We start from the raw sequence: 23,734 nt of genomic DNA, 5'->3' as shown, positions 1-23,734 counted from the left end.
GCAGGAAAGTCCCCCACGCTGAGGCAAGTATGCAGACCTGACTTTTTAATGTCGCCCAAGACTCACAGTTACTTAAGTCAACAACTTTAAGAGGAGAATAAACAATACAGGATAAAGGTAAACGTTCTGCACTTAAGAACGTTTCTCCTCCCTTCCCTCAGCTGTGTCACACTCTGTATTATCACTGTCGTCAAAGGGGGTGTGTATAAGAACCTGAAAAACCAAACGAACCTGTCTGTAAGGAGTTCCATATATCACAGCACTGCAAGTGGCTTTACTTCCACAGTGCTGTACGTTGCTGCAGGAAAGCCGCCTCTTTCCCCTTGCTTCTGAGACCTCCTTTTGGACCTAAACATTGCGACGGGAATAAGCACCCATCTGCACGTAAGCTCAGTTTGTTTATTGATGTCAATATTTGTAAAACAGATTTCCAGCTGCCAACGCAGCGTGTGTGCTGTGCTGATTTATCAGTCACCTCCCTGATGCCATTCGTGTTTGGGCTTCAAACCACTTGTTCTGACCAACCCATTTGATTTCAATTTAATAAATTATTGATCGAGACATGCCTGTCTCCTACCCAGCAATTGAACCTCAACAAATACGTTTTAACAAATGACCAATCCAGACCTGTCTCATTAAACCAAAAGGAAATTAAGTGCTTCTTGCAGCCCTGCATCAGCTGGAGCAAAACTAACATTGAAAAGATCTCCTGTTTAAACAAGTGACTGCCCCTTCTCTTTTTTCCTTATGAGTACACGGAAGCAGATATGGCATGTGTTTATAAACAGTACCAGGGGTAATGCTGCAAAATTAATTGACATAACCTAAATCAATAATATTCTATTCGTCTAGAATATTTGAAAATAAATTAGTCCTCCTAGTGACCTTGAGAATAAATATATTTAGCTGTAAAATACACAGTTGTATTCAGACTGATGGTGTAAATCAGGTACCTCTCTAAAATGGGAATTTCTCATTTGTAAATTAGGTTTGTCATCTATTATGGTATATTGCTAAGCCCTTTAGTGGTAGCAACCTTGTCACTATAGCTGCAAGCCAAGTATCAAACTGGAGCTGAAGCTGCCTCAGATCTAGAATTTTGCAGTTTGGAGAAATAAGCTCTGTTCAGACCAAGCCTTACAGATCAGATGTATGTTCAGATCTGAACTTCTCCATAATTTGATGGGTTTGGTTCTGGATCAGGCCCATCTTCACTTCTAACATGGTGGTGTTACCCTAAATGTATCTTTTCAGCCTTGGAAAATCTTCATGAAGAACATCTCAGTCACAGCATGAAATCTGTTCACCCACCATAATGATAATGAGGCTATAAAAACTATAAAAATATTTTACTTGCCTAGCAAAAACTTACTCCAGCGGAAAGGATGATTAGATCCCTTCAAGGCAAATTCATTCCCTTATGTAAGTAGTGACAAATTTCCAAATGTTAGCACTAAAAATATATAGTTTTAAAAAAATCAACTGCAGAATTATGTGCACTACAAAGAGGATGTGTTTCCTCCGCCCCCACTGATTATATGTATTTCTAATAAAAAGTACTTTTAGAAATGGCGTTGAAATTTGCAGGTGGTTTTTGTTTGTTTGTTGTTGTTGTTGTTGTTGTCCTGCCACCTCTTGCCTGTTGACAGAGACAAAGGGTGTAATACTGTCTCTGTTGAAGTCAATGGAAAAATTCCTTTTGACTTCAATAGTGCCCAGATTTCACTCAAAACATTTTCCCATGTGGGAAGCAATAATTCACTCTTGTACAGGAATCAGGCATGAGGTGGTCCCAGACATCTGCATTTTCCAACAGCTTATACGGTATGTTGGATCAATGTGCTTCCATTAACATAGGAGACATCAGAGTTGCTTCTACCTGAAATGGGATGCACTTATTAGTGTATTTTTTGTTTATTTTGCTCATGCTGGTGTATGTTTGCCAATGGCTGCTCCATTTAGAAGCTTAATTATTACAATTATTGCTGTAATACACGTGGTTAAACTGACTACAAAATATAGTGCTGGGGAGGACATATTGTGCATATTAGCAGGGTTAGTGGGGGGGTTTCCCCTTCTATGAGGCATTGAACAGGGATTATCTGTTAATGTGGGATATGCTTACATGGTCCTATCAGTGTTCTATGATGAAGAAGAATTGGGGGCATTTGTGACTTCGTGCTTCCTATTTTCTTCTTCATTCCTCTATGAAGTCTCTATCTTGGTACTAAACTATGCTTCTGTGTGATTGGCACATTGCGCCTAACCTGCCATAACTCCCTGCAATATTAATCCTCCATGATCTGATGCAAATATAGGAGTTTAACTGCTTTGACTGCAGAAGAATTAGGGAAGGATTTTGTGTAATGTTAGATCCTGCATCATCCATGAAGTAATAAACATGTCATTGCTCTGCCCTTCTAACCTATGTCTGAACAAGTGTAGTATAGGGCACCTATTTCTGTGTATGGCAGCCTACTACTGGTGGAGAAAGCACATAACTGACTCCTAGTACTATGGGTCTCATTATTTTTATTTATTATTGAGTGGTGGTTTACCAGCTCTTCTCCTATAAAATCCTGAAATATCTGGATTGCATTAGTACTGTAGTTTAATATTTTATTTTCAATTGTGGTGTTCATTAGCAAAATACATTTGTACATGTAACACTAGCGTCACACTAGGTCCACTAGAAACAATGTGGCAATATAGCAGCTCAAGTGATCCACAGTGTTCGAATGTTCATGTGTTCCATTCACATTAGAACAGTGCATTGGGTCCGCGTTGTTTCTGGAACATGTACACACATTGGACCTGATCTTCAGTATGAAAGAGAATTTTGGGGACATCCTAAATGTTCCCACTCTCCTGGTCTGCTCCCATTCCATCCACATAAAGATTATGGCTCTCTCTCAGTTCCACTAGAGAAAGAAGTAACAGTTTTCAGAACATGCTAAGTAAACAAATCTCCTATTTTACAGGCCTAGATGCTGATGAGATGCTAGAGCGTTACAATCATCTAACCACAGTCATCAATGCCTTGACTCCCACCCCCATTCTGCACAAAGATTACCCTGATTCTAATAAACTATGTCAATTGGAGCAGATGGCCAATACTGCAATACAACTGTCACAGCATGGATCTGGGTCCCTGTGCTTACTGCACACCGCTTGCCATTTTCTTTATTTTATTTTTTTATTTTTTGCATTATACTAAATGTTAACCTTTAAGACTATATATGATCATGTTAGCTTACTCAGGTTTCTTTCTGCTAGGAATGACCAGATCTGGAGTTAGTTATGGAAGGCAGAAGAAACTAAAGTTTGAAGAGATAAGAGCCAATTGTGTCAAATCTGTGTCAATTTATTTTGCGCTTGTATATTCACTGCAGCACAACCATGGAGCTATTACTAGACATTGGAACAGTGACAGTCCCAGTCTCTTTCAGATGGAAAAGCAGAACTGAGCCACAATGATTTTCATTCCATTTTGTTGCTTTTTTCCAGACCACTAAAACTGAATCAATTACAATTAAAGTTCACATGGGAGCTCAGGGGTGGGGTCTCACAAGCCTTACCTACAGAAAACTGTGTGTGTGTGTGTGTGTGTGTATGTGTGTGTGTATGTGTGTGTGTGTGTGTGTGTGTGTGTTTGCCCATTTGTCCTCTGGAATGGTCCCCTTGAATCCCTCTACTTCACAGACTATGTCTCATTTCAAATCTCATCTGAAAATGTAGTTTTCTCCCTTGCCTAGATCTCTTAATTTCTCTCTCCCTTTATTGTTTCACAATAGAATTGTATTATTTTCAACAATTCCGTAGACCAGTTTGAGATGATAGTGTCACACAGTGAAGTTTTCTATTATTATTAAACAAGTTTCTGCTTGAATTCCAGCTGTGACCATGCTCGAGAAACAAACTGAACACCAGTTTGTGATTGATTTTCAGATACTGCACATTGTCCATAAACCATGGACTGTCTGATGTCTGCACTTGTATCTGATTTACACTGTAAGCGCCTCAGGTCCAGGACTATGTTTTGACAATTTGTTTGTCAAGGGACGATAAATGAAAAAATGATCTCAGTAACTAATGATATTAACCCTGACCATATGTCTGTGTACTGTACTATAGGTCTGTTCTTCCCTTGACTTTTACACATGTGCCGCCTGTCACACACAAGAATCTATGGGAAAACTTCATACCACCCGCATCCATGTATAGTCATAAATCTGCTTGCAGATCCTTTTAAACCGATAATGTTCTTGTTGAGCTCAGTAACCCCTTCACTGCTGCCCCTGAAATTTTCAAGAGCTCAACCATTCACTTCAATGGAACTTTAAGTGGATGTAGCATAGACCCAAGAGTACTTTTCACAGACACATGACATTCCACATTAAAGCAGTTATGGATGTGCCCTTATAACTTAGGTCCTTGATATTTTCTTGCCATGCTTTGACTATTAACTTAATATTTTAGGGGGATGTTGGACTCAGTCACTCACAGCACCTTTCTGCCAAACACAATGATCTGCGAGCCCCTGATGTCTTGGACAGAATTGTTTGGGACAACTGAGGACTATTATCCCACCTTTGATCATCAGACAGGTGTGTACATAGGCTCAGTTTGAAAAGACGTGTTCAATTAATATGTGCCCCAAACTGGACTGAATTTAACAGTGTTACAATTGGCTCTGATGGGTAATGGCCTGTGCATGTTGAGCTCACTGCTGAGCCTATTGTCACGTTTATTTCTAATTCAAGCATTACTGCTCTGTTCAGGCACACAAGCTGACTGTGTGCAAGACAGGCATATGAATAGCAACAATAATAGTCTGCACTTCTATAGTACCTTTCAGCTAAGAATCATATATCTACAAGAGACTTGTGTTGCTTACGTCACTATAATGTATGGAGCCCTCACAAACATTTAGTGGATTCCTCATCACAACATCCCTGTGGAAAAGGGAAGCATTCTCCCCATTTTGCAGATGGAAAAGTGAGTCAGAGAAATCAAGTGATTTACTCAAGGTCACCCAGCAAGTCCGTGGCAGACCCAGGAATTAAACCTAGATCTCCTGAATCTCACCCCAGTGACCCCAAAAGAATTCCAGTGCTTTTCAGCTATCAGTTAATCAAGTTTCTCAGTTAGGCATTATCATCTTCATTTTGCAAGAAGGCAAACTGAGACTCACAACATTTCAGTGGTAGTGCCCCTAGGTTACAGAGGGAGTCAAAAGCAGAGTCAGGAATAGATCCTTGTATGCCTGGGTATCTTTTGTTCTGTCCACTTGAAACACAGCACTTGTTTTGAAGTCCCTTTGCCTATCAATGAATGTTATCCGTACTGTGGAATAGTAATTTAGTTTGATGGAGTGACCTCTCTTTGAATTTTCTGCAGCTTTGTATAAATTTATTATCCATAGTAGCAATGACCAGTTAAATACATAGTTAACGTGTAAGATTTGGGATTTTAAAAACCAGCACAGATCTCGGTGGATTGTAGTAATACATCAGTATTAACTCAATAATGCCCCCACTGGACTAGTTGCTGATTACTCCTGAATGTTTAGTGTACAATTTCCCCCCACTGTGCTTATGGAAATCCTACACTTCGCCTGGCCATAAGACCCATCTGGGGAGTATAGTTAGTTTTAAGGAATTCACGCCCAATCCCCCGTGCTTTCAGGCCAGATCCCTGCTATAGAGGGTCAGTTAGCATTTCCCATTAGAAATTCTTTTCCTTCCATAAGAGTTTGATTCAGTTCCTAAATGGCTGGAATTTTTTTTTCCTCTCCTCCTTCAGACTAAATCATTCAATAGGCTCTAAAAATACAGCATAATCTCACTGATGTGACTGAGCCAAGCTTGTGGTGAAACTTGGATCTGTCTCAGGTTTTCATGCAATATTTTTCTCCCATAAAACTATTTTTATGCCTTCAAATTACAAAGTTGGTGTTCTTACAGAACAGACCTTGTCCCCTCATGAGACATTTTAAGTATTGGAGAACAGCACTTTTCAAAGAGCTTAAACCATAACAAGTTTATGATCATCATAGACTTCATGCTTGTTTCTGTGGTGCAAACCTTGGCCATTCAAAATTTTCCATGTGATTAGAAATAGAATCTGCTCCAAAGGGGCACAGGTCCCTAATGCTTCAGCTAAAGAAGAATCTCAAGTGCTATGCAGTTCTTGTTTGTGGGAAATGCTCTGATTTTGAAATTTGTTTCCATTCTGAATCAAAGCAAAAACAAAGAATTTCTAAGTTTCCTGTGAAACAAAATCTTGGGGGGCAAGGCGGGGGAGAATTATTTCAGGTAAATCAATGTTTTGTTTCAGCTTTGACTTTTTTAATTTTATATTATAAATTTCAACCTTATCAAGATATCTTTCAGTTTTTTTCTAAACAAAATTAGGAATGTGTCATTTTCAATGAATCCGCATTTCCCAATGGAAAATCATTCCATTGGAAAAATTTTTACCAGCTCTGAGCATCTTCATTAGCTGTTAGCAGTATACTGCCTCTGACATGTAGTTGTGCAGTTCTGACTCCATCTAGTTAAAGGTCAGTATTGCACATAGATATTGCAAGGACATTAGACTGTCTTCTTTAAAGTAATTGAAATGTTTCATAAGCTTACATCATTACCACTGTGTTGTGATTCTACCTGAGATCGCATACTAAGATGGGTTGGGCTGGGTATGTACGTGGCCTTCATTTGACCCTGTCTGCAGCTGCATCTCCCCTTCAACCTTTTCCCCCCAGGATTGCTCAATGTTGGATGCTCCTACACATTTCTAGCATCCTTTAGGGCTGCAATAACTTCTCCCATGAGCTGATTTAAAACATTCCTATAGAACCCACTACATTGTTTTCACTTTTTTTCCCCCCCAGTAGCCCAGGAATAAATTTCACACATATTTATATTATATCAGTCCTAGCAATGCTATACAAGGAGACATAGGATAGAAAAGGAAGACAAATACTTCATTGATTTGAAGCACAAGAGGCATTTAGGCCAACAGAATAAGGTTTTCCCCAGGCTGTTATCTGGCCAAGATAAGAGTCAAGATACCTACACTTTTTGGAAAAAAGTACTATAGGACTTTGAATGCGCAAGTGTGAAGTGAGTTCCTCCTCACATAAAATAGTGGAGAAGACTTGACAGAGCTGCCTATAATGAGACAGGCAGAATTTCTGAGATGACTGAGTGCAAAGTGTAGCTCTGGTCTCACTCCTGTCTACATCACAGTTAGAACAATGCTAGGAATAAAACACCTGTATTTAAACAGAATTATGTCTTGTAAGATTTTCGCTCACTTTCTCTTACAGTGTGGAACTGGTCTATGGAAAAGGGCTATAGAATTGATCTACTGTACAGACAAACCTTATATATAACCAGGCTTTGCTACATGTGGATACAGCTGGCATGGTTCATGTCAATACAGCAGCATTTTTCCCTGCACTAACATGTATATCTTGTTGGTTTGTCAGTACAGCTGTGCATGAACCAGTGCATTCTGGGAAAATCTGGACAGGTATCCCATACTGCCTTGAGTACAAAGCCGGGTTATAGAAGTCCTTGGTAAAAATCCCTGCACCTGCTTGAGTCCTATCTACACTAAAGCTTTGATCCTTGTTACCATGGATAGAGCTTCTTCCTTTGGAAATCGTGAGGCTTTTTGCCATTGTACATGCAGCCTTAGAGGTGGGACATGAATCCAAACTCTGATTTCAAATAACTTTTCTAGATTGCAAGGGGTAAGTCCACAGAATTTAATCCCCCCTGGGTTGGAATGTAACGAGCACACCAGGATTAAAATACTCAATCTGGCTAAAAAGTGCCATGGGATAGTTAATGTAACCTAAATCCAACCTTGAGGCAAGTAACACTCCACAACTTTGGAAAGGTCCAATTCATGGTTTGAACTCTGTGGCTCCCACTTATCTCTGCTTTCAACTTTCCCTCTCCCCTAGAGACCTGTAGTCATAGATGCTGAAACTAGGAGGGGTGCAGCACCCCTTGACTTGAAGGGGTTTCCATTATATACAGGGTTTACAGTTTGGTTCAATGGTTCTCAGCACCTCCACTATAAAAATTGTTCCAGCTCCCCTCTAGTTCTAGGCACAAAAGCTGAAACAAAACATTGATTTACCTGAAATGTTCCTGTGCTGGCTGCTGAGTGATTTATTTGCTCCCCACCTTATCTCACCTGGATAGTTTTCACTTAGAATTTCACTACACAGCAAGGAAAACATATCTGGTCCTTTCCCTCCCACTCAAAGGAAACTTGTACATTTCCTGTAGAAGCTCTGTCCTATGCTGATCTTTCTTCCAGAAGAGTATTCCAAATTGCATAATCTTTTGGTACAGTGCATACCCCAACAGAAGAGAGAGCTACTCAGGAAGCTAAACTTCAGTGTAAGGCGTAAAGGAAGAGCACTTTTGAAAATGCCAGACCTTCATGTCAGCACCTTCTGAGTGCCCGTGACAGATGTCAGCACTTTTGGGGGCCTTAGAATATTTTCTGACTTCCAAAATGAATCCAATCTTTTTAGAAGCCAATAGAGAAGCTAATCCTGACAAGAACTGTTCCATGAAAGGAGCATGCTATGGCCTTTATATTGCCAGCAAAGCTGATATTTATCACAGTCAAGTCAAATAAAAATTTCAGGACCAGTTGCTTAAGTATTTCAAAGTTACTTACTGTACTTTTTAACTGTAGAGGAACAGTTGCTTTTATCTCATGTTACCCTAAGGGAATTAAAAATAGATACACCAAAGGAGCAAACTTCATTTAACTCTTCAACACATCAGAAGGAAGTTGTGGCCTTGACCCTCACCCCATCTCCTACATAAGCAGAAAAAAATCCAAACAGTTCATGAGTCCCAAAGGTGCAAACAAGACAACACCAAAAATATAGGGCTGGATTCATGCCTTGGTGCCTCCATCTGATTTGGGAGTAAGGTAGGCTACCCTGTTGCAATTCTGCCAACAGGCCTGGAGCCAGCCCTCACAGTCCCCCACACTGTTTCTATACCTCTTCTGGCTAGCCTCCAGAGCAGGGGTCTCAAACACGCGGCCCGGGGGCCGCATGCGGCCCACGGAGCTCTTCCCTGCGGCCCGCCAAGCTCCCCGTGCGCCCCCCCCCCCCCAGTTACTTCCGGTCACAGCCAAACTCCCCTCACCTCCCCCCCCCCGAGGTATTTTATGTGGCAGCTAAGCTCCCTGCTCCCCAATGTTTGGGGCGGGTCTCTGCCCGTGCCCTGCCTGCCACCCCCACACACCTCCCCTGAGTGTCCCCCGGCCTCACCTCTGCTAACCCCAAACTCCATCCCAGAGCCTGCACCCCCACCCCCTGCCCCAGCCCGGAGCCTGCACTCAGCACCCAAACTCCATCCCAGAGCCTGCACCCCAGACCCCCACCCAAACTCCCTCCCAGAGCCTTAGGCAGGTGGGGGTGGAGTTTGGGGGGGGCAGGTTCTGGGCACCACCAAAATTTCTACAAACCTGACACCCCTGGAAGAGGCAGAGCAGTGGTGGAGTGGTGGTGCAGCCCAGTGCAGTGGGGGGCTTTAACAGAAGTAAATCTAACTAAGTGCATGTTTTGTCCTTTGAGTGAGGTGCATTACTGAGTGTATATATTTTATTAAAACCGCTTGGAAATGACTTGTTGTAGGAGCAGCAGTGATCTGTATGCTCTGTATAATGCTTAGCACTTTTCAGGAGGGAGGGGGGAGGAGCATGCTCAGGGGAGGGGGAGAAGAGATGGGGCAGGGGCGGGACCTCATGGAAGGGGTGGAGTGGGGGCGGGGCCGGGGTCAGCGAGGGAGGGTGTCAGTGATGCGGCCCTCGGGCCAATGCACTAGTCCTCATGTGGCCCTTGTGGTCATTTGAGTTTGAGACCCCTGCTCCAGAGCCAGCGTTCCTGTGAAGTACGGCTGACTTTCAAGCTGCCCTTCTCCAGCAAAAGGCCTGACGGGGGATGGTGGCTGTACAACTGCTTCTCTCCCATCATGAATCAATCATCCTCTGGCACAGCTATACACACAGTTCCAGGGCCTATAGAATCTGATCCAGTGTCAAGCTGAATATCACAACTGACCTTTCTTTATAAAGGACCAAACAAAATCTCAGATTCAAATATGCTCAAAGTTTTGAGAGTCCGAAACGCAGATCCAAAGTCTGCATCTTTTGCCCACCTCTCCTCCTTTCTAGACTGCCTCCCTTGGATGGGATGATAGATCCCCAGGGGTCTGTGACACTGAAAAATACATTCAGCATTATTTTAATTCTATACGCACAAATAAATGGAGATATTTACAGTACATGGATGATACATGAAAGAACACACTTGTCCTGTAAGTTTTAAAACTTCATGAAAAAGATCTTATTTATATTATAGAAACCCATTTAGAATGCAAGATCAGTGTTTCAGACATTGTCACAATTTTGAACCATTCCATTAATTTCATTGGGGCAATTAAGTCTAAAACAACAGCAGCATTTACACCCTGAAGTAAACTGCCTGGCTAGGCTGATGACAAAAAAAAATTACAGTTCATATTGTTTGCATGCACTGCCATCTGATTGTATATTGCATATATTTTTCATACAAACTGTGTCCCAAAACTAAATGAATGGGGTTAAAAATGTAATCTGAACATGAAATAATAAATCCTGGCTGATTGATTGGAAAGAGGAATTAGGAAATCTAAAATGAGACCAAAGATGCTTTCAGATTAAATGAAAGGAAACAGTATCTATCTAATCTAACTACTCGCCTAGATATGTATAACATTTTCATCCCTGTGGTAGTTCATTCCCCGGCTATTTACTATCATGTGTTTGCTCAGTCTTGATTAGTAGAGGGACAGAGCCTCAGACGGTGAAAATTGGCATAGCTGTTCTAAAATGAATAGAGCAACAATCTCAAAGGCTGATATTTCTGTCATTGGCCCAGAATCTCTCCTGAGGCAAATCATTACTCATCCTCAAGGACTCCAGTATAACGAAAAAAAATTGTCTAAGTATAACGAAAATAATTTGTCTAGCAAGTTAATAGAAATAATGAGTCTGGGAGGCAGAATTTTGTCTCCATTTTTCACAGGCTTTAGTAAAATGCATCCAGAGCTAAAGAGCATTATAGTGTCTTTGGCTATAATTCTAGCGGTTGCTCCATACCAGCTGCACCTGCACAGACATCCAGTGGGAACTGCTTGCAAGATGAAGGCCTTTTCCATGTACGTTTCCCTCTAGTATCTGGTTTGCAGGTACAAAGCCTCCTATTACAGTTAGCTCCAGATATTCTCTGTTAGCTCAAGTGGTAGAGATCTGTGTTTACATCTAAAGAAACAGTATTCAAATCCCACTTCCCCTGTATAAGTGATCTATATAGTAATAATGTCTGATGACTACAGCATATGGCTGTGTTACACTGCCCTACTTTCAGCACCAGAGCTAGTTTTTTAAAAAACTGTTCTACAAACAAATCACAGAAAAATAATTTTCAGGTTTTATCATAAAATAATAGCAACAAGCTTTTCCCACTAATTGAGAAACTTTTTCACATTTTTTGAAAAAATGTTGACACTTTTGACTGGAATATTTTTTAGACTAAAATTTGCCTACTCACTCTACTAGCATCTTTCTTTCTCTTTCCTTTATCTGTCAGAGATGCTTTCCTAAAAAGAACTTTGCCTGGAACTGCACATTGCACCATCTAGTGGCAGTCTCTTATATAACAAATTTAAAAAAAGTTCACACAACCCTAACACTTACTATGTACTTCAGGATGAATGGTGTGATGATAACTTGCTGGGTATAGCTGTGAAAACAAGCATTTCCCTTAGTAATAAACTTACAATATTTACCTACCTGCCAGGGGTATTGTTTAAGGCTTGTAGAGTGCTTTGAGACATCTCTCAAGTGACTCAGCCTCTCATTATGAGAAACATTGCTCATTTTTATTGCAAAATGCACCAGAGAAATTTGGTGTCCCTTCACTTTTATTGTTGACAATTTATTTACATCACAAGGAAATAACCATGAAATTGAGGAGAGAAAGAGAGTTATTTATGCTAAAGGATTTGATCCCACAGTATTTTAATTATCTTGCATGGATATTTTTTGTGCCTCTCACTTTGGGTCTGTGTTTCACCTTGTGTATCACACTTGGGGTGTGACAAATTGAGAGGAATGTGCTTTTGAGACCCTCCTACAATAATGTCCTACATAATAATTAATAATAATACCTTAGGTGCACTAGGCACCAAAACATAAGCAGACAGTATTAAAAGGAATAATTGAGGAAACTTGTGGCCTTACTAGAATAAGGTAAAGGAACTTCTCTTGTCTGGAACATGCTTACTGGAAACAATTTTGTAATGTAAGTATTTCAGCTTCATTTCTCTCTTCTGCTGAATCTCTTGCAGTTGGCGATTCTTGCTGGACATCTATTCACCCGGAATACTGGAGTAAACACAATGTCTGTGAGTGGCTGCAGTTTTGCTGTGACCAATACAAGCTAGACGCCAACTGCATCTCCTTTTCCCACTTTAATATTAATGGCTTGCAGCTATGCAGCATGACCCAGGAGGAGTTCACAGATGCTGCCGGCGTTTGTGGCGAATACCTTTATTTCATCTTACAGAACATCAAGATACATGGTTAGTGTTTCAGAGATTGAATGCAAAACAAAAAAGCCTTAAACTTTTGTGTGAACTTCATGCTAGTGGAAGGTGCTGGACTGACAGCCCTGGGACTAAAGGCCCTTGTTTATTCACAGAAGAGGTGAAGCACCTCTGGTGTCTAGATCCTACAATGATCAGCAGATTAGCAATGCAACAGATAGAGGATAGCATGGGCAACGAGGTTACTGGCTTCCCAACTGTGCCCACTCAATGTCACTCAAGCCTGACGTGACAGGTTCAGCTGTAGGAGTAAGATCATAGTTCAGACTCTATGGCCCCTTCAGTCCTTGGCTTCTCCACTGAGACTGTCCTGGATGCAAAGTGTGGTGTTTTAGCTCAGATAGAATTGGACTGAGACCACCAAACTCATTTCACATAGACCAGCACAATATACTGCTACTATGTTCCTCTCAAAACATCAGAGGTTGCACTGTTTATCTGATGGTGGACATGATGTTTTGTTTGGCACATGCTATCGGTATAATGTGTAATACAAATATGAGAGCCTCATTAATACCCTTAAAAAGAAGAACAGGAGGACTTGTGGCACCTTAGAGACTAACAAATTTATTAGAGCATAAGCTTTCGTGGACTACAGCCCACTTCTTCGGATGCATATAGAAGTGGGCTGTAGTCCACGAAAGCTTATGCTCTAATAAATTTGTTAGTCTCTAAGGTGCCACAAGTCCTCCTGTTCTTCTTTTTGCGGATACAGACTAACACGGCTGCTACTCTGAAACTTTTCATTAATACCCTTGACATTATTCTCAAATACAATCAATTTTCTTTACTTATTTTCCACCTCATTTTTGCTTCTTAAAAGATTTATTGCTGCTTAAGTGAATTTAGGCTCATAAACTTCTAAACTACTGCCTGTCTGGCCTAACTGAAGGAAAGTGAAATTTCTTCTACAGCTAGCCTTTAGTTTAGATTCCAGGAGATTAATAGGATGGTTCCATAGGGTTCAGTTCGGATGATAACTTAGATGGCTGACTTTTCATTGCCCAGGACAGGGAGACTTAGCAGGTCTACTCCAGTGCCATGCTATTTTTCCCATCTCCAGATGGATTATAAATTGTTGGGTAATTATTTATAGAGTTAGACCCAATCCTGCAATGCATTCCAGCTGCTTTGTGCCTCTCAGTGATTCAAGGCTTTCCTAAAACTGGCCAACCTGGCTACTTCAGGGTTCTCCTGGTCTAGGAGAATTATTGAGTGGGATAGAGTTGTCATAGGACTGCTGGCAACTGATGCAGTAGGTATGTCCAGGGCAAAAAGGGGCATGGCCTAAGCATCCCTTCACTCTAGCAATACCTGGCTGCTAGAACAGCCCCTGGAGGGCTATGGGTGGCTGACAGTGTAGGCCTTACCCTGCAATTGCTCCTTACAGCTGGGAGCCACTGTGGCTCCAGGCCCAGGAATTGAGAGCAGATAGATACTCTCTCCTGTGCTTTACATGTTCCTCACATTCACTTCCCAGAGGAGAAGGGAAAACAGCTTGACTCCAACATGATAGATGATGAGCAGACAGAGGATAGGGCAGACAAGGAATGGGCGAGGAGCAGAGAAGAACAGGGATAGCAACAGACATGAGGGGGATAGGGGCAGGCTGAGTGGGAGAGGAACAATTGGGGACGAGTTGATGAAGGGACATGCTAGGAGTTGATGCTCTGGGGATGAATCAGAGTTGTGCAGTAAATGAGGCTGCTGTCCATAGGAACCCTGTCATACTGGTTGCAGAAGTCAGAATGTGGGTGGTGAATGAGACGGGACTGCAGGGGAAAAAATGGTCTTGTGTTTTTAGGCAGTCAACTGCTGCTCTGGAGTACTGGTTTTTATCCCTGCCTCTGCCACAGAATTCCTATGTGCTGCTGGGCAAGTCACCTGGGAGGAGACTTTCAAAAGCACCTAAAGGATTTAGGAATACGCATCCCATTGAGCACCACAGAAAAGCCCATGAGGAAATTAACAATTCTGTATTAAGTGCCAGTATTGAACTAAGCTCCCTGTAAGCTGTGCGGCTGCACCGCAGTCTATTAAGCTCCACGCAGGTGCTCAGGGCTGCAGCAGGGAGGGATTCCTCTCCCGCATCCCCAGACCTAACCCAAACCAGCCCCAGACCTGCCACTGCTGGGGGAGAGACATCTCTCCCACAGTCCCAACCCAGTCTGGCCTGGAGTTGCTGCGGAGCGCCTCGTTCAGCCAAAATGCATGTTTCCAAGTTCCGCTCTTGCCAAGGCTTTGGCACAGTGGCAGCAACATGATTCAAACACTCTTTGAAAGCAGCTCTTTGCCATCATGCCCTGCGCGTCAGCTCAGCATGCTCCCCCGGCTCACCCAGACAATAGCCAGAGAGTCACCTAATGGGGAGCGAGCGCTGGGCGGAATCCAGGCCACAGCTGTTTGGGGCTGGGGGAGGGGCACCTCTCCCACAGCCACAGAAGGTCCGGGCCAGGCTGGGCTGGAGCCATGGGAGAGGCTCCCCTCCCACCCAGCCCAGGTGCTGCTGTGGGGAGAGAGAGCTGAAGTTAGTCCTCTCTCCCTGTCACAGCCCCAGGGAAGCATCCACCCCAAACCCCCTCAGCCCTGGCCCTACCCTAGAACCTGCACCCCCAGCCAGAGCCCTCACTCCCCCACACTCTAACCCTCTGCTCCAGCCCTGAGCCCCCTCCCACACTCCAAACCCCTCGGCCCCACCCCCACCTCATGAATTTTGTTATGTGCACCAATATGGAGGTGATGTGTCCATATTGGTGCACGTAACAAAATTCATTCTGCATGTGGGTGGGAAAAATTAAAGGGAACACTGGTGTTGAATGGTGTGCAGTAAATAAGGCCCATGATGAGAAATACTAAATAGCTGCTTATTCAATGTGCACCATCCATCCTGTGCAGGTTGGGGTCCTGTAGAAGAAAATCATATATGATTATGTAATTAAAGGCCGTATCATAATGCATATGCACAAAGAGGCCAAATTAAGGTTATACAGGCAACCTTAACTTTGGCATTTCCTAAACTGAGTGCCGGATTTTGCAACCTGAATTTTCTTTCACTGTAGGGGTCTTTGGCATAGGCGCCGATTCCATGGGTGCTCCATAGGAGCACCCACGGGGAAAAATTAGTGGGTGCTCTGCATCCACTGGCAGCCAAGCTCCCTTCACCCCCGCCCGACGTCTTCCACCTCCCCTGAGCGCGCCACATCCCCACTCCTCCGCCTACCTCCCAGCACTTCCTGCCTGGCTGCCGCCAAATAGCTGTTTGGCAGCATTAGCATACTCCGGGAGGGAGAGGGAGGAGCAGGAACGTGGCGCGCTCAGAGAAGGAGACGGGGAAGAGTCGGGGCTGGAGCGGGGATTTGGGGAAGGGGTTGGAATGGGGGCAGGGCAGGGATGGGAAGAGGCGGGGCAGGCCTCATGGACAGTGTGGAGTGGGGGTGGGGCTGGGGGTAGAGGGGGGCGTCGAGCATCCAGGGGACAGAGGGGAAGTCAGCACCTATTGTCTTTGGTATGTAATACATTTCTTAAATGGTGTGAGCTCTCTTGCTGCTGTACAGACATGCCACTGTGCTACGGAGTTTGCTACAAGAGAGAATCTCTGCTTGAAGTAGTCGAGGGAGAAGTGAAGAAATGGGCTTTTAAGGAGAGATCTGATGAAGGAAGAGGGACTAATCCAAGTGTATAGGACAATAAAGAAAATGGCAAAAGTGAGAGCTGGAGAAAGATCTAAAGGGATCAGGTAGACAGGAAGCATGGCACAAGCCAAAAGAGCACAGCAGGGCCATTAAGAGGTAATGAGAGCAGAGAAGCATGCTGAGGTAGGTGATACCTGTTTAGGGCCTTGAAGACAAGGATGAAGAGCTTGAACTTGATACAGGAAGTAAGAGGAAGCAAGTGAAGGAATCTGAAGATGGGAGTGACAAGGTCAGAGAAGTGGGCGGGAAAGCTGGTCTTTAGCAGCAGCCTTTGCATAGACAGGAGACTCATCTTCCTTGTTGCAATGTGTATGTTTCTATAAGTTTCAGAGTAACAGCCGTGTTAGTCTGTATCCGCAAAAAGAAGAACAGGAGTACTTGTGGCACCTTAGAGACTAACAAATTTATTAGAGCATAAGCTTTCGTGGACTACAGCCCACTTCTTCGGATGCATCCGAAGAAGTGGGCTGTAGTCCACGAAAGCTTATGCTCTAATAAATTTGTTAGTCTCTAAGGTGCCACAAGTACTCCTGTTCTTCTTTTTATGTTTCTATATTCTCTAGTGTGAGTTTATATCCCTGCATTCTAATATGGTGGGGAAAGGGTCTAGCTGTGCTTTAAGAGTCAATGGCAAGTCATTCTGCACAGTGTGTGACTAGAGAATTGAATCCTGGATTGCATGTTTTCCTCCCCATAGGCATTTCCTTTTTTACTGACACCGAAGAAACCAAGCCAACTATCAAAGATTGTAAGTAATCTTGTTTTGTACATGCAAAGCTCTATTCACTAGGAAAGGTGCGGCGTGTTCTATGACTAGCAACACTTCCCGAGGCAGCAGTTCAAGGGATTTTTACAAGTGAGAAAATACTCCAAAAATTGTCTCCACTTGAATGCTTTAAATTAAAGACTCTTGTGGTGGGTAGGGAAAGACTGGTGAGGTTCCCAACATAGGCTCCTTTTCCCCCTTTCCCCTAAGAACCTAGCACTATCACTGAGGTGGTAGCGCAGTGATAGCCTGTGGTTCTAGAATCACATTCAGCTCTTGCAGAGTCCCTGGGTATGACTGGGCTGACTCATGTTCTGCCTGGCTATAGGCAGTGTGGAAAACCCTCTGACGCAGGATCACATGTTTCAAGGCAGCACAGAATGCACTGAACAAATGACCAGAGCTGCCAAAATGTCACTCCAGGAAGTGGGTAGGGAAGCACACTGGTGCATTATTCTGCCATCATGTGGTGATGGTGATGTGGCATTGTCTCGTATGTAATTCTAGTAAATGCCATTTGGGCTGGCAGCAGGGTCTGAATCCCAGAATTTCAGCACTAAAAGAATGAGTCTCTTCTTCAACTAAAGGACTAAGAACTCTCGGAAGAGGCTGCAGCAAACTCAGAAACTCCTGGGGATCAGCCTTTCAAAGGGACATCTAATACACACTGAAGAGTGGGTTGCACAATAATGCAAAGTTCTGACCCCAGGCATCATAAAGTGTTTCCCACCTGATTATTTTGTAGCTCTCTGCTACTCCATTCAGTGAAGGGACTTTCCAGGTTTTCTTTGTTTTAGTACCATTGCTACAGAGAGAGCCCCAATACTCATCTTGAAGAACTTGCTATCTGTGTGCAAGGCAGGACAGATCTGCTGATTTGTAGAAGTTGCAGAACTAGTGGTGTTAACAGCCTTTGAAATCCCTCCTTCAGTGCCCTCTTCTGACCAGCTCTGTTTATGTCACGGCAATATCATGACAGGCCCCCTTTCTCAAATTGGGTGATATGGCTTGCGTCTCTGCAGTGTTATTGCCAAATCTCACATTCATCTATTGCTGTAGCACTTTGGCCATATGAACCGTCAACTATAGTGTAGTCTGAGTTCTGAGCCAGGAAAGTCCCAGGTTCCACATCACAGATGTATATGCAGTTGATGAAGACAGCCCTAAATTCCCTAAAACCAAATAATCCAGACATACTGTAGATGACATGTAAAATGGTTTCATTCTTTTTTTTTTCTTTGTGGTGTTTGTCTCTGTCAAATTGTTCAACTTCAAGTTAATTATTCACTTTGGTTTATCTTTATGATAAAGCTGGGGTTTTTTTTTTAATTTAACAACAGATCACATCCCAGTTTGACTCAATGTTGCATGACATTTGACTAGGTGAACACGTTGCCCTTTTGACCACATTATCACCAGACTCTAATTCCTCCTCCTTCACATGTCACGTTATTTTGTAATTCTGTTCCAGACAATGATAAGGCATGCCTGAGAACAGGGGGCTCAAAGAGTCAAGAATGTCACAGCCACGGGAGAACAAGTAGGTATATATTTGAAATGCAGAAATTGTGCTTGAAAGATTACGAGACGTATAAAACCGTGGTTTCAAATGCTTGTCACAAAGGGGTGAATCACTTAGCGATACCCCAGATGAGCTAAACATAAAGTGGTGGTTGGTGCAGTGTTGCCAACTCTCACAATTGTAGCATGAGTCTCATTACATGGGTGCTTTATTGGAATCAGAAGAATCTCAGCTTTCATTTTATTAAAAAAGTAAGCTTCTAGCCTTCAGAGTTGTGGAGAAAAGCTGGAAAATGAAAACTGAGTGTAACCTAGAGGCTCAAAATCCAGAAGGCAAATAAACAAACCCAAATGAATTATTTTAAAAAAAACCTCATGATTTTGGAAGGCCTGGCTGAAGATTTTTGAATGCTTGAGGTTGGTAATATTGGGTTTGTACTTGTAGCTTCACCAGTTGCCTGATTCCTGGGACATTGCTTACTCAGAATCTCCTTAAGCATGACACATGCATGCACACCCGGTAACCAGGTTTGTACACTTTCTTAGGAAGTTCTTGTCCCTTCCAGAGCATTTGGGGCTCAGGCAAGCCTCAGGCTTAAATTGTAGCACCACAGAGACATCTACCTTTGTGGGGAAGTTTGCTCACCTGCTGCCAATGCTGTAAATATTCCTGGATAAAGGGGAATTTGATTGCAGCTGTCAATCCAGAACCTTTTACCAGCACTAAATTCATGTCAAACTTTTTGAAATTAATCTAAAAATGGGCTTTAAAAATAATCCCCAAATCCAGCTGTCCTTTATTAGGGTGTTCCATTACTATTCTGTGGAAATCCGTACTGATTCCTGGAGGCTAAACCTGTCAAGGATGCAACTTCATCCCAATTTTTTGAAGGACAAAAAGTCAAAATTTTACAGGAGTAAAAGGCAGATTCTAAAATTAGTTCTTTTTCAAGGTCAGCCTGCAGCAGGTAATTTAATTCCACTTACAGATAAGCAATGCGCTTGATTTTGTAAGCAAAATGGATGCCAGATACAAGTGGTTAAAGATCTTGAGCACCGTCTCACAAACCTGCTGTAGTGATTATTTTTATTGTTATAGTACTGCATCTCTGAAAGTCAGTTAATCTTCTGTCCTTTTCCTGCTGAAGGCCTGCAGAGTTCTCACTTGTGGGAATTTGTAAGAGACCTCCTCCTGTCTCCAGAAGAAAACTGTGGCATTCTCGATTGGGAGGATAGAGAACAAGGCATCTTTCGGGTTGTTAAGTCAGAAGCCCTGGCAAAGATGTGGGGACAAAGAAAGCGAAATGACAGAATGACATATGAAAAGCTGAGCAGAGCTCTCCGGTATGTTAGTAGGTGAAAATGCCACCACATTACTAATGGTGTGTTATATGAGTCTATTTCACACAATTATATTGATTGCATAGCTTTTTAGTGTATTATCCAAAGGTCATGAGACAGAATCATGGCTCTTGGTGGTTACAGATAAGATTACAGGGCCAGATTTTCACCTGGTATAAATCAGTATAACTCCATGGAAGGCAATGGAGATATTCTGACTTACATGAGCTGAGAATTTGGCCCATGGCTTGCAATGTGACACTACCTGCCTTTCTGCTTTGGCAGTAATCCTAGCAGTTCATTCTGAATTGTGGTCATCTTAGAAGCAAAAACACACATGCAATGTTTGTTTTAAAAGGAGCAAATTTCACCCTTCAAGAAGTCTGGGAAAGCTTTAAACTCTATAATGCAAGTTGATCTGGGGGTGTGAAAATATCCATTTAACAGAAAGAAAGGATTGCTGTTCGATGGAAAACATCAGATTGACTGCTCTGTTATGTTCCTATCGTGTACTACTTGGGAACAATTCCTTTAAAGTAAATACCACTTCTGTTTTGTTACTGCAGGTATTATTATAAAACTGGAATTTTGGAACGCATAGACAGAAGGCTAGTGTACAAGTTTGGAAAGAACGCCCATGGGTGGCAGGAGAACAAACTATGAATTAACTGTCCCATGCCTCAGACTGATTATGCACTCTGCAACATGAAGTGTCTGACTGCAATAGACATTTGAGAGAAGGACTTTTTCTCCTGCTTCTCTCCTATACGGCAGTCTGGAGTTGACAACTGTTTCTGAGAGACTGGCCAGAGCAACACATTATGGCTCTTCCCCACTATATACTTTGTGACCAGCATTAGCTTGTGCTTAGCTCTTATGAAAATAACACCTGTGATGCAGCTCAAGGTTTTGTTAAGATGAATTGTTTTTATCTGTGACACCTCTTCCTGTGCCAAGAAGGGCTATCTTTTGTCGTTGCCTATCAGCTCTCAGTATGAAATTCCTGCTTCCTGCTGACATTTAAAAGAAGTTGGTGGTGTGTGTGTGTGTGTGTGTGTGTGTGTGTGTGTGTGTGTGTGTGTGTGTGTGTGTGTGTGTGTGAGAGAGAGAGAGAGAGAGAGAGAGAGAGAAGGTTGTTAAATATTTTGCAGCACATACAGTCTTTTTTTCCTTCCTTTGGCTAGAAAGTCAGTATTTTGGTTCATCTAGAGACAATACCATTGTGGTCAGCGTGTGTTCCAGGGGCCCTATTCTCAGGTCTGCTACACCCCTTTGTGGTGGAAGATCTGGCCAGCTGAGAGTCATCCTCCCCACACACACACACATATATCCACAGAATTAATCTGTCCAATCAATCCAGTCATCCATAAGAAAAACAGGGTTTTAAGCACTAATCTGATTTTCTCACTTAACTACTAATTTGACTTCTGCAAATGTATTTTGCAGGTTTTACTGTACATACTATGAACGGTTCACTGCAAGTATTGAATAACTATTTTTATTTGTGTTATGTTAGTTAGTTGTGATTGATCACATGGTATTAATTCTGTTCTTTGATTGGGTTGGCATAACTCTTACTGCAAGCACTTTTGGTGCAACTATTTATCTATGAACTAAAAATTGACTTTCCACAAACACTCACATAGGAGTTTGAACTTTTCTTTCTACGAACCTCCAAGGAAGTGAAACTCCAGTGTTAGGGAAAGCAAGCCTGAAAGGGAGCAAGCATCATTAGAACAGATGCAAATGAATATTTGTTGAAAACTGTATAAAGAATTCACCCAATCTCTACAGAGAATGGCTGAGAACTTCAAAGCAGTCTACAGCATAGAGCCACACATTTCATTTAAGTTAATGTGTAGCTAAATGCCCTTGACTGCTCAAATTTCAACCAATGAGTACATTTGTTAGAGTAGAAGGTGGTATCTGAACAATTCAATGATATTTTTGAAAGCTTCATAGATGTACTATATTTTAACAAAAATATTGCCCTTTCCACCTCAAGGGCTCAGGTATCCCCTCTTAGTACTACCTCAGATGGCACTTTGAGGGTATAAATGAGGTTCTTTTGTTTTCAAATGAGTCGCTCTTCTGCGCATTTCTCTGTGGAACCTGAATGTAGTAGTGTGTGTTATCATTACTTTCCCCTTCACATGAGTCTATTTCTTTTAAACTCAAAATATAATTTTACTCTTAACAATTGTTTCTTTTTGTTCATAAAGACTTGGGTGGTGGGGCCTATTAGTCAGGATTGGCCAGTTAAGTAAGCAGCAAGCTAAATGCTGCAATGACACTTAGGCTGGTGCTGTGCTCAGGACCCTGGGAAGTCAATGGGGATGCAGAATGGCTTCAGCTGACTGTAGCAGGCATTGGAGATGCGCTTCTTGGGCTTGACCCCTGCTACAGAACGCAAGATGAAGGGTCACATGAGAAATTCCTCTCACTGCGTTTCCCAGCTTCATCCAGAAATTGTGTATCTCTGTGAATGGATTCCTGTAGTTGCAGCTATTCAGAGTAGCTTTTGTTTTTATTTGGTTAAATGCTATGTAGGTTTTGAGTAGGCAGAAGCCCGTCAGAAAGACAGATAGGTATCAAAGTGGTATCAGAAAGTTTGAGTGCTGCCAGTTACTGCTGCTGCCCATCACTTGGCAAGTGAGAGCAACTTTGCAGAAATAGAATATCATCATTGTGTATCATGGCCATGACCAGGGCATTAAACCTAGATTCTAAAAAAACCCTCATTTTAGGACCAAAAATATGCAGCTGAAGGTTGACCATTTTTAAAGTCAATCTAAATTTTACAAATATTTCACATAATGAAAATATTATGATCAGGCTTCCTGGCCAATGCTAATACAAGCAGAGTTTTCTACATCTTCACAAGTGGCATAAATAGCCCAGGCATTTTCTAGTCGGGCACTGTTAAGTCATCACTGGCAGAATCTATTCAGAAGTACTGTATGATCCTCATTTCCATTAGACTAGCACCAGCAAAGAAAAATCAGCAAGATAAGAAGTACTGAAGTGCAGTATGGAGTAAAAAGCACAGATGTGAAATTTTACTGTAAATGTGTTTTTAAAATGTGAATTACTGTAAAATATCTATTTTTGGATTGTGTATCTTTTCCAACTATTATAGTTTGTAAACAATGAATGAAATATTTAATATGTACGATATGTGGCTTTGTTAGGGGTTTTTTTGTTTGTTTTTTTGGTAACTCATGTCAATGGTGCACAGAGTGCCCATAAACCTCTATCAATTGAAACAACTGTTTAACAAACCTAGGCAAGCCATGCCCGCGATACCGCTGTAGACCAAGGTGCCCTTCAATTGCTTTTGCAATTCAATTTATGATTTGAAGACTATGGCTGAACTACAACCTTAGATTATACTTACAAGCATATGTAGCAAGAGTCTGAGACAGACATTTGAAAATAGTCCATTTATGGTGCCCATTAGGGCACTATGCTTTGCCGTTTCACTATAGCACAGACATGTAAGTAAAAGACAGAACAATGTTCTAAGACGGGATAGTCTATTATGTTTTTGTCAAGGTCCAAATTTTCTTGGTCAAGGTTCAGACTCTAAAGAAAATAATAAACAAAATAACAACAATAAGTAAATAAAAAGATTTTGGGGTCCATTCAAAAGCGCTTGGAGGTTGAGATTTGGCCCACAGTCCACCTATTGACTATCCCTGTTCTAATAATGTTTACTC

At 42.2% G+C, this 23,734-nt stretch overlaps 1 protein-coding gene across 1 annotated transcript; it reads left to right on the top strand.

The window, feature by feature from the left end:
* The first annotated feature begins 201 nt into the window (after positions 1-201).
* ELF5 (E74 like ETS transcription factor 5) lies at positions 202-23,192 on the top strand. Its single transcript, XM_005304542.4, has 7 exons — positions 202-384; positions 4,480-4,607; positions 12,438-12,671; positions 17,085-17,135; positions 18,625-18,693; positions 19,823-20,018; positions 20,582-23,192. The coding sequence occupies exons 2-7, from the start codon at positions 4,484-4,486 to the stop codon at positions 20,676-20,678; spliced, it is 771 nt and encodes a 256-aa protein (XP_005304599.1). The 5' UTR covers positions 202-384; positions 4,480-4,483; the 3' UTR covers positions 20,679-23,192.
* The last annotated feature ends 542 nt before the right edge of the window (positions 23,193-23,734 follow it).

The sequence above is a fragment of the Chrysemys picta genome, chromosome 4 (assembly GCF_011386835.1).
Source record: "Chrysemys picta bellii isolate R12L10 chromosome 4, ASM1138683v2, whole genome shotgun sequence".
Taxonomy (NCBI): domain Eukaryota; kingdom Metazoa; phylum Chordata; order Testudines; family Emydidae; genus Chrysemys; species Chrysemys picta.
The sequence above is the reverse complement of the archived record's forward strand: the minus strand, read 5'-3'. Positions and strand labels throughout refer to the sequence as shown.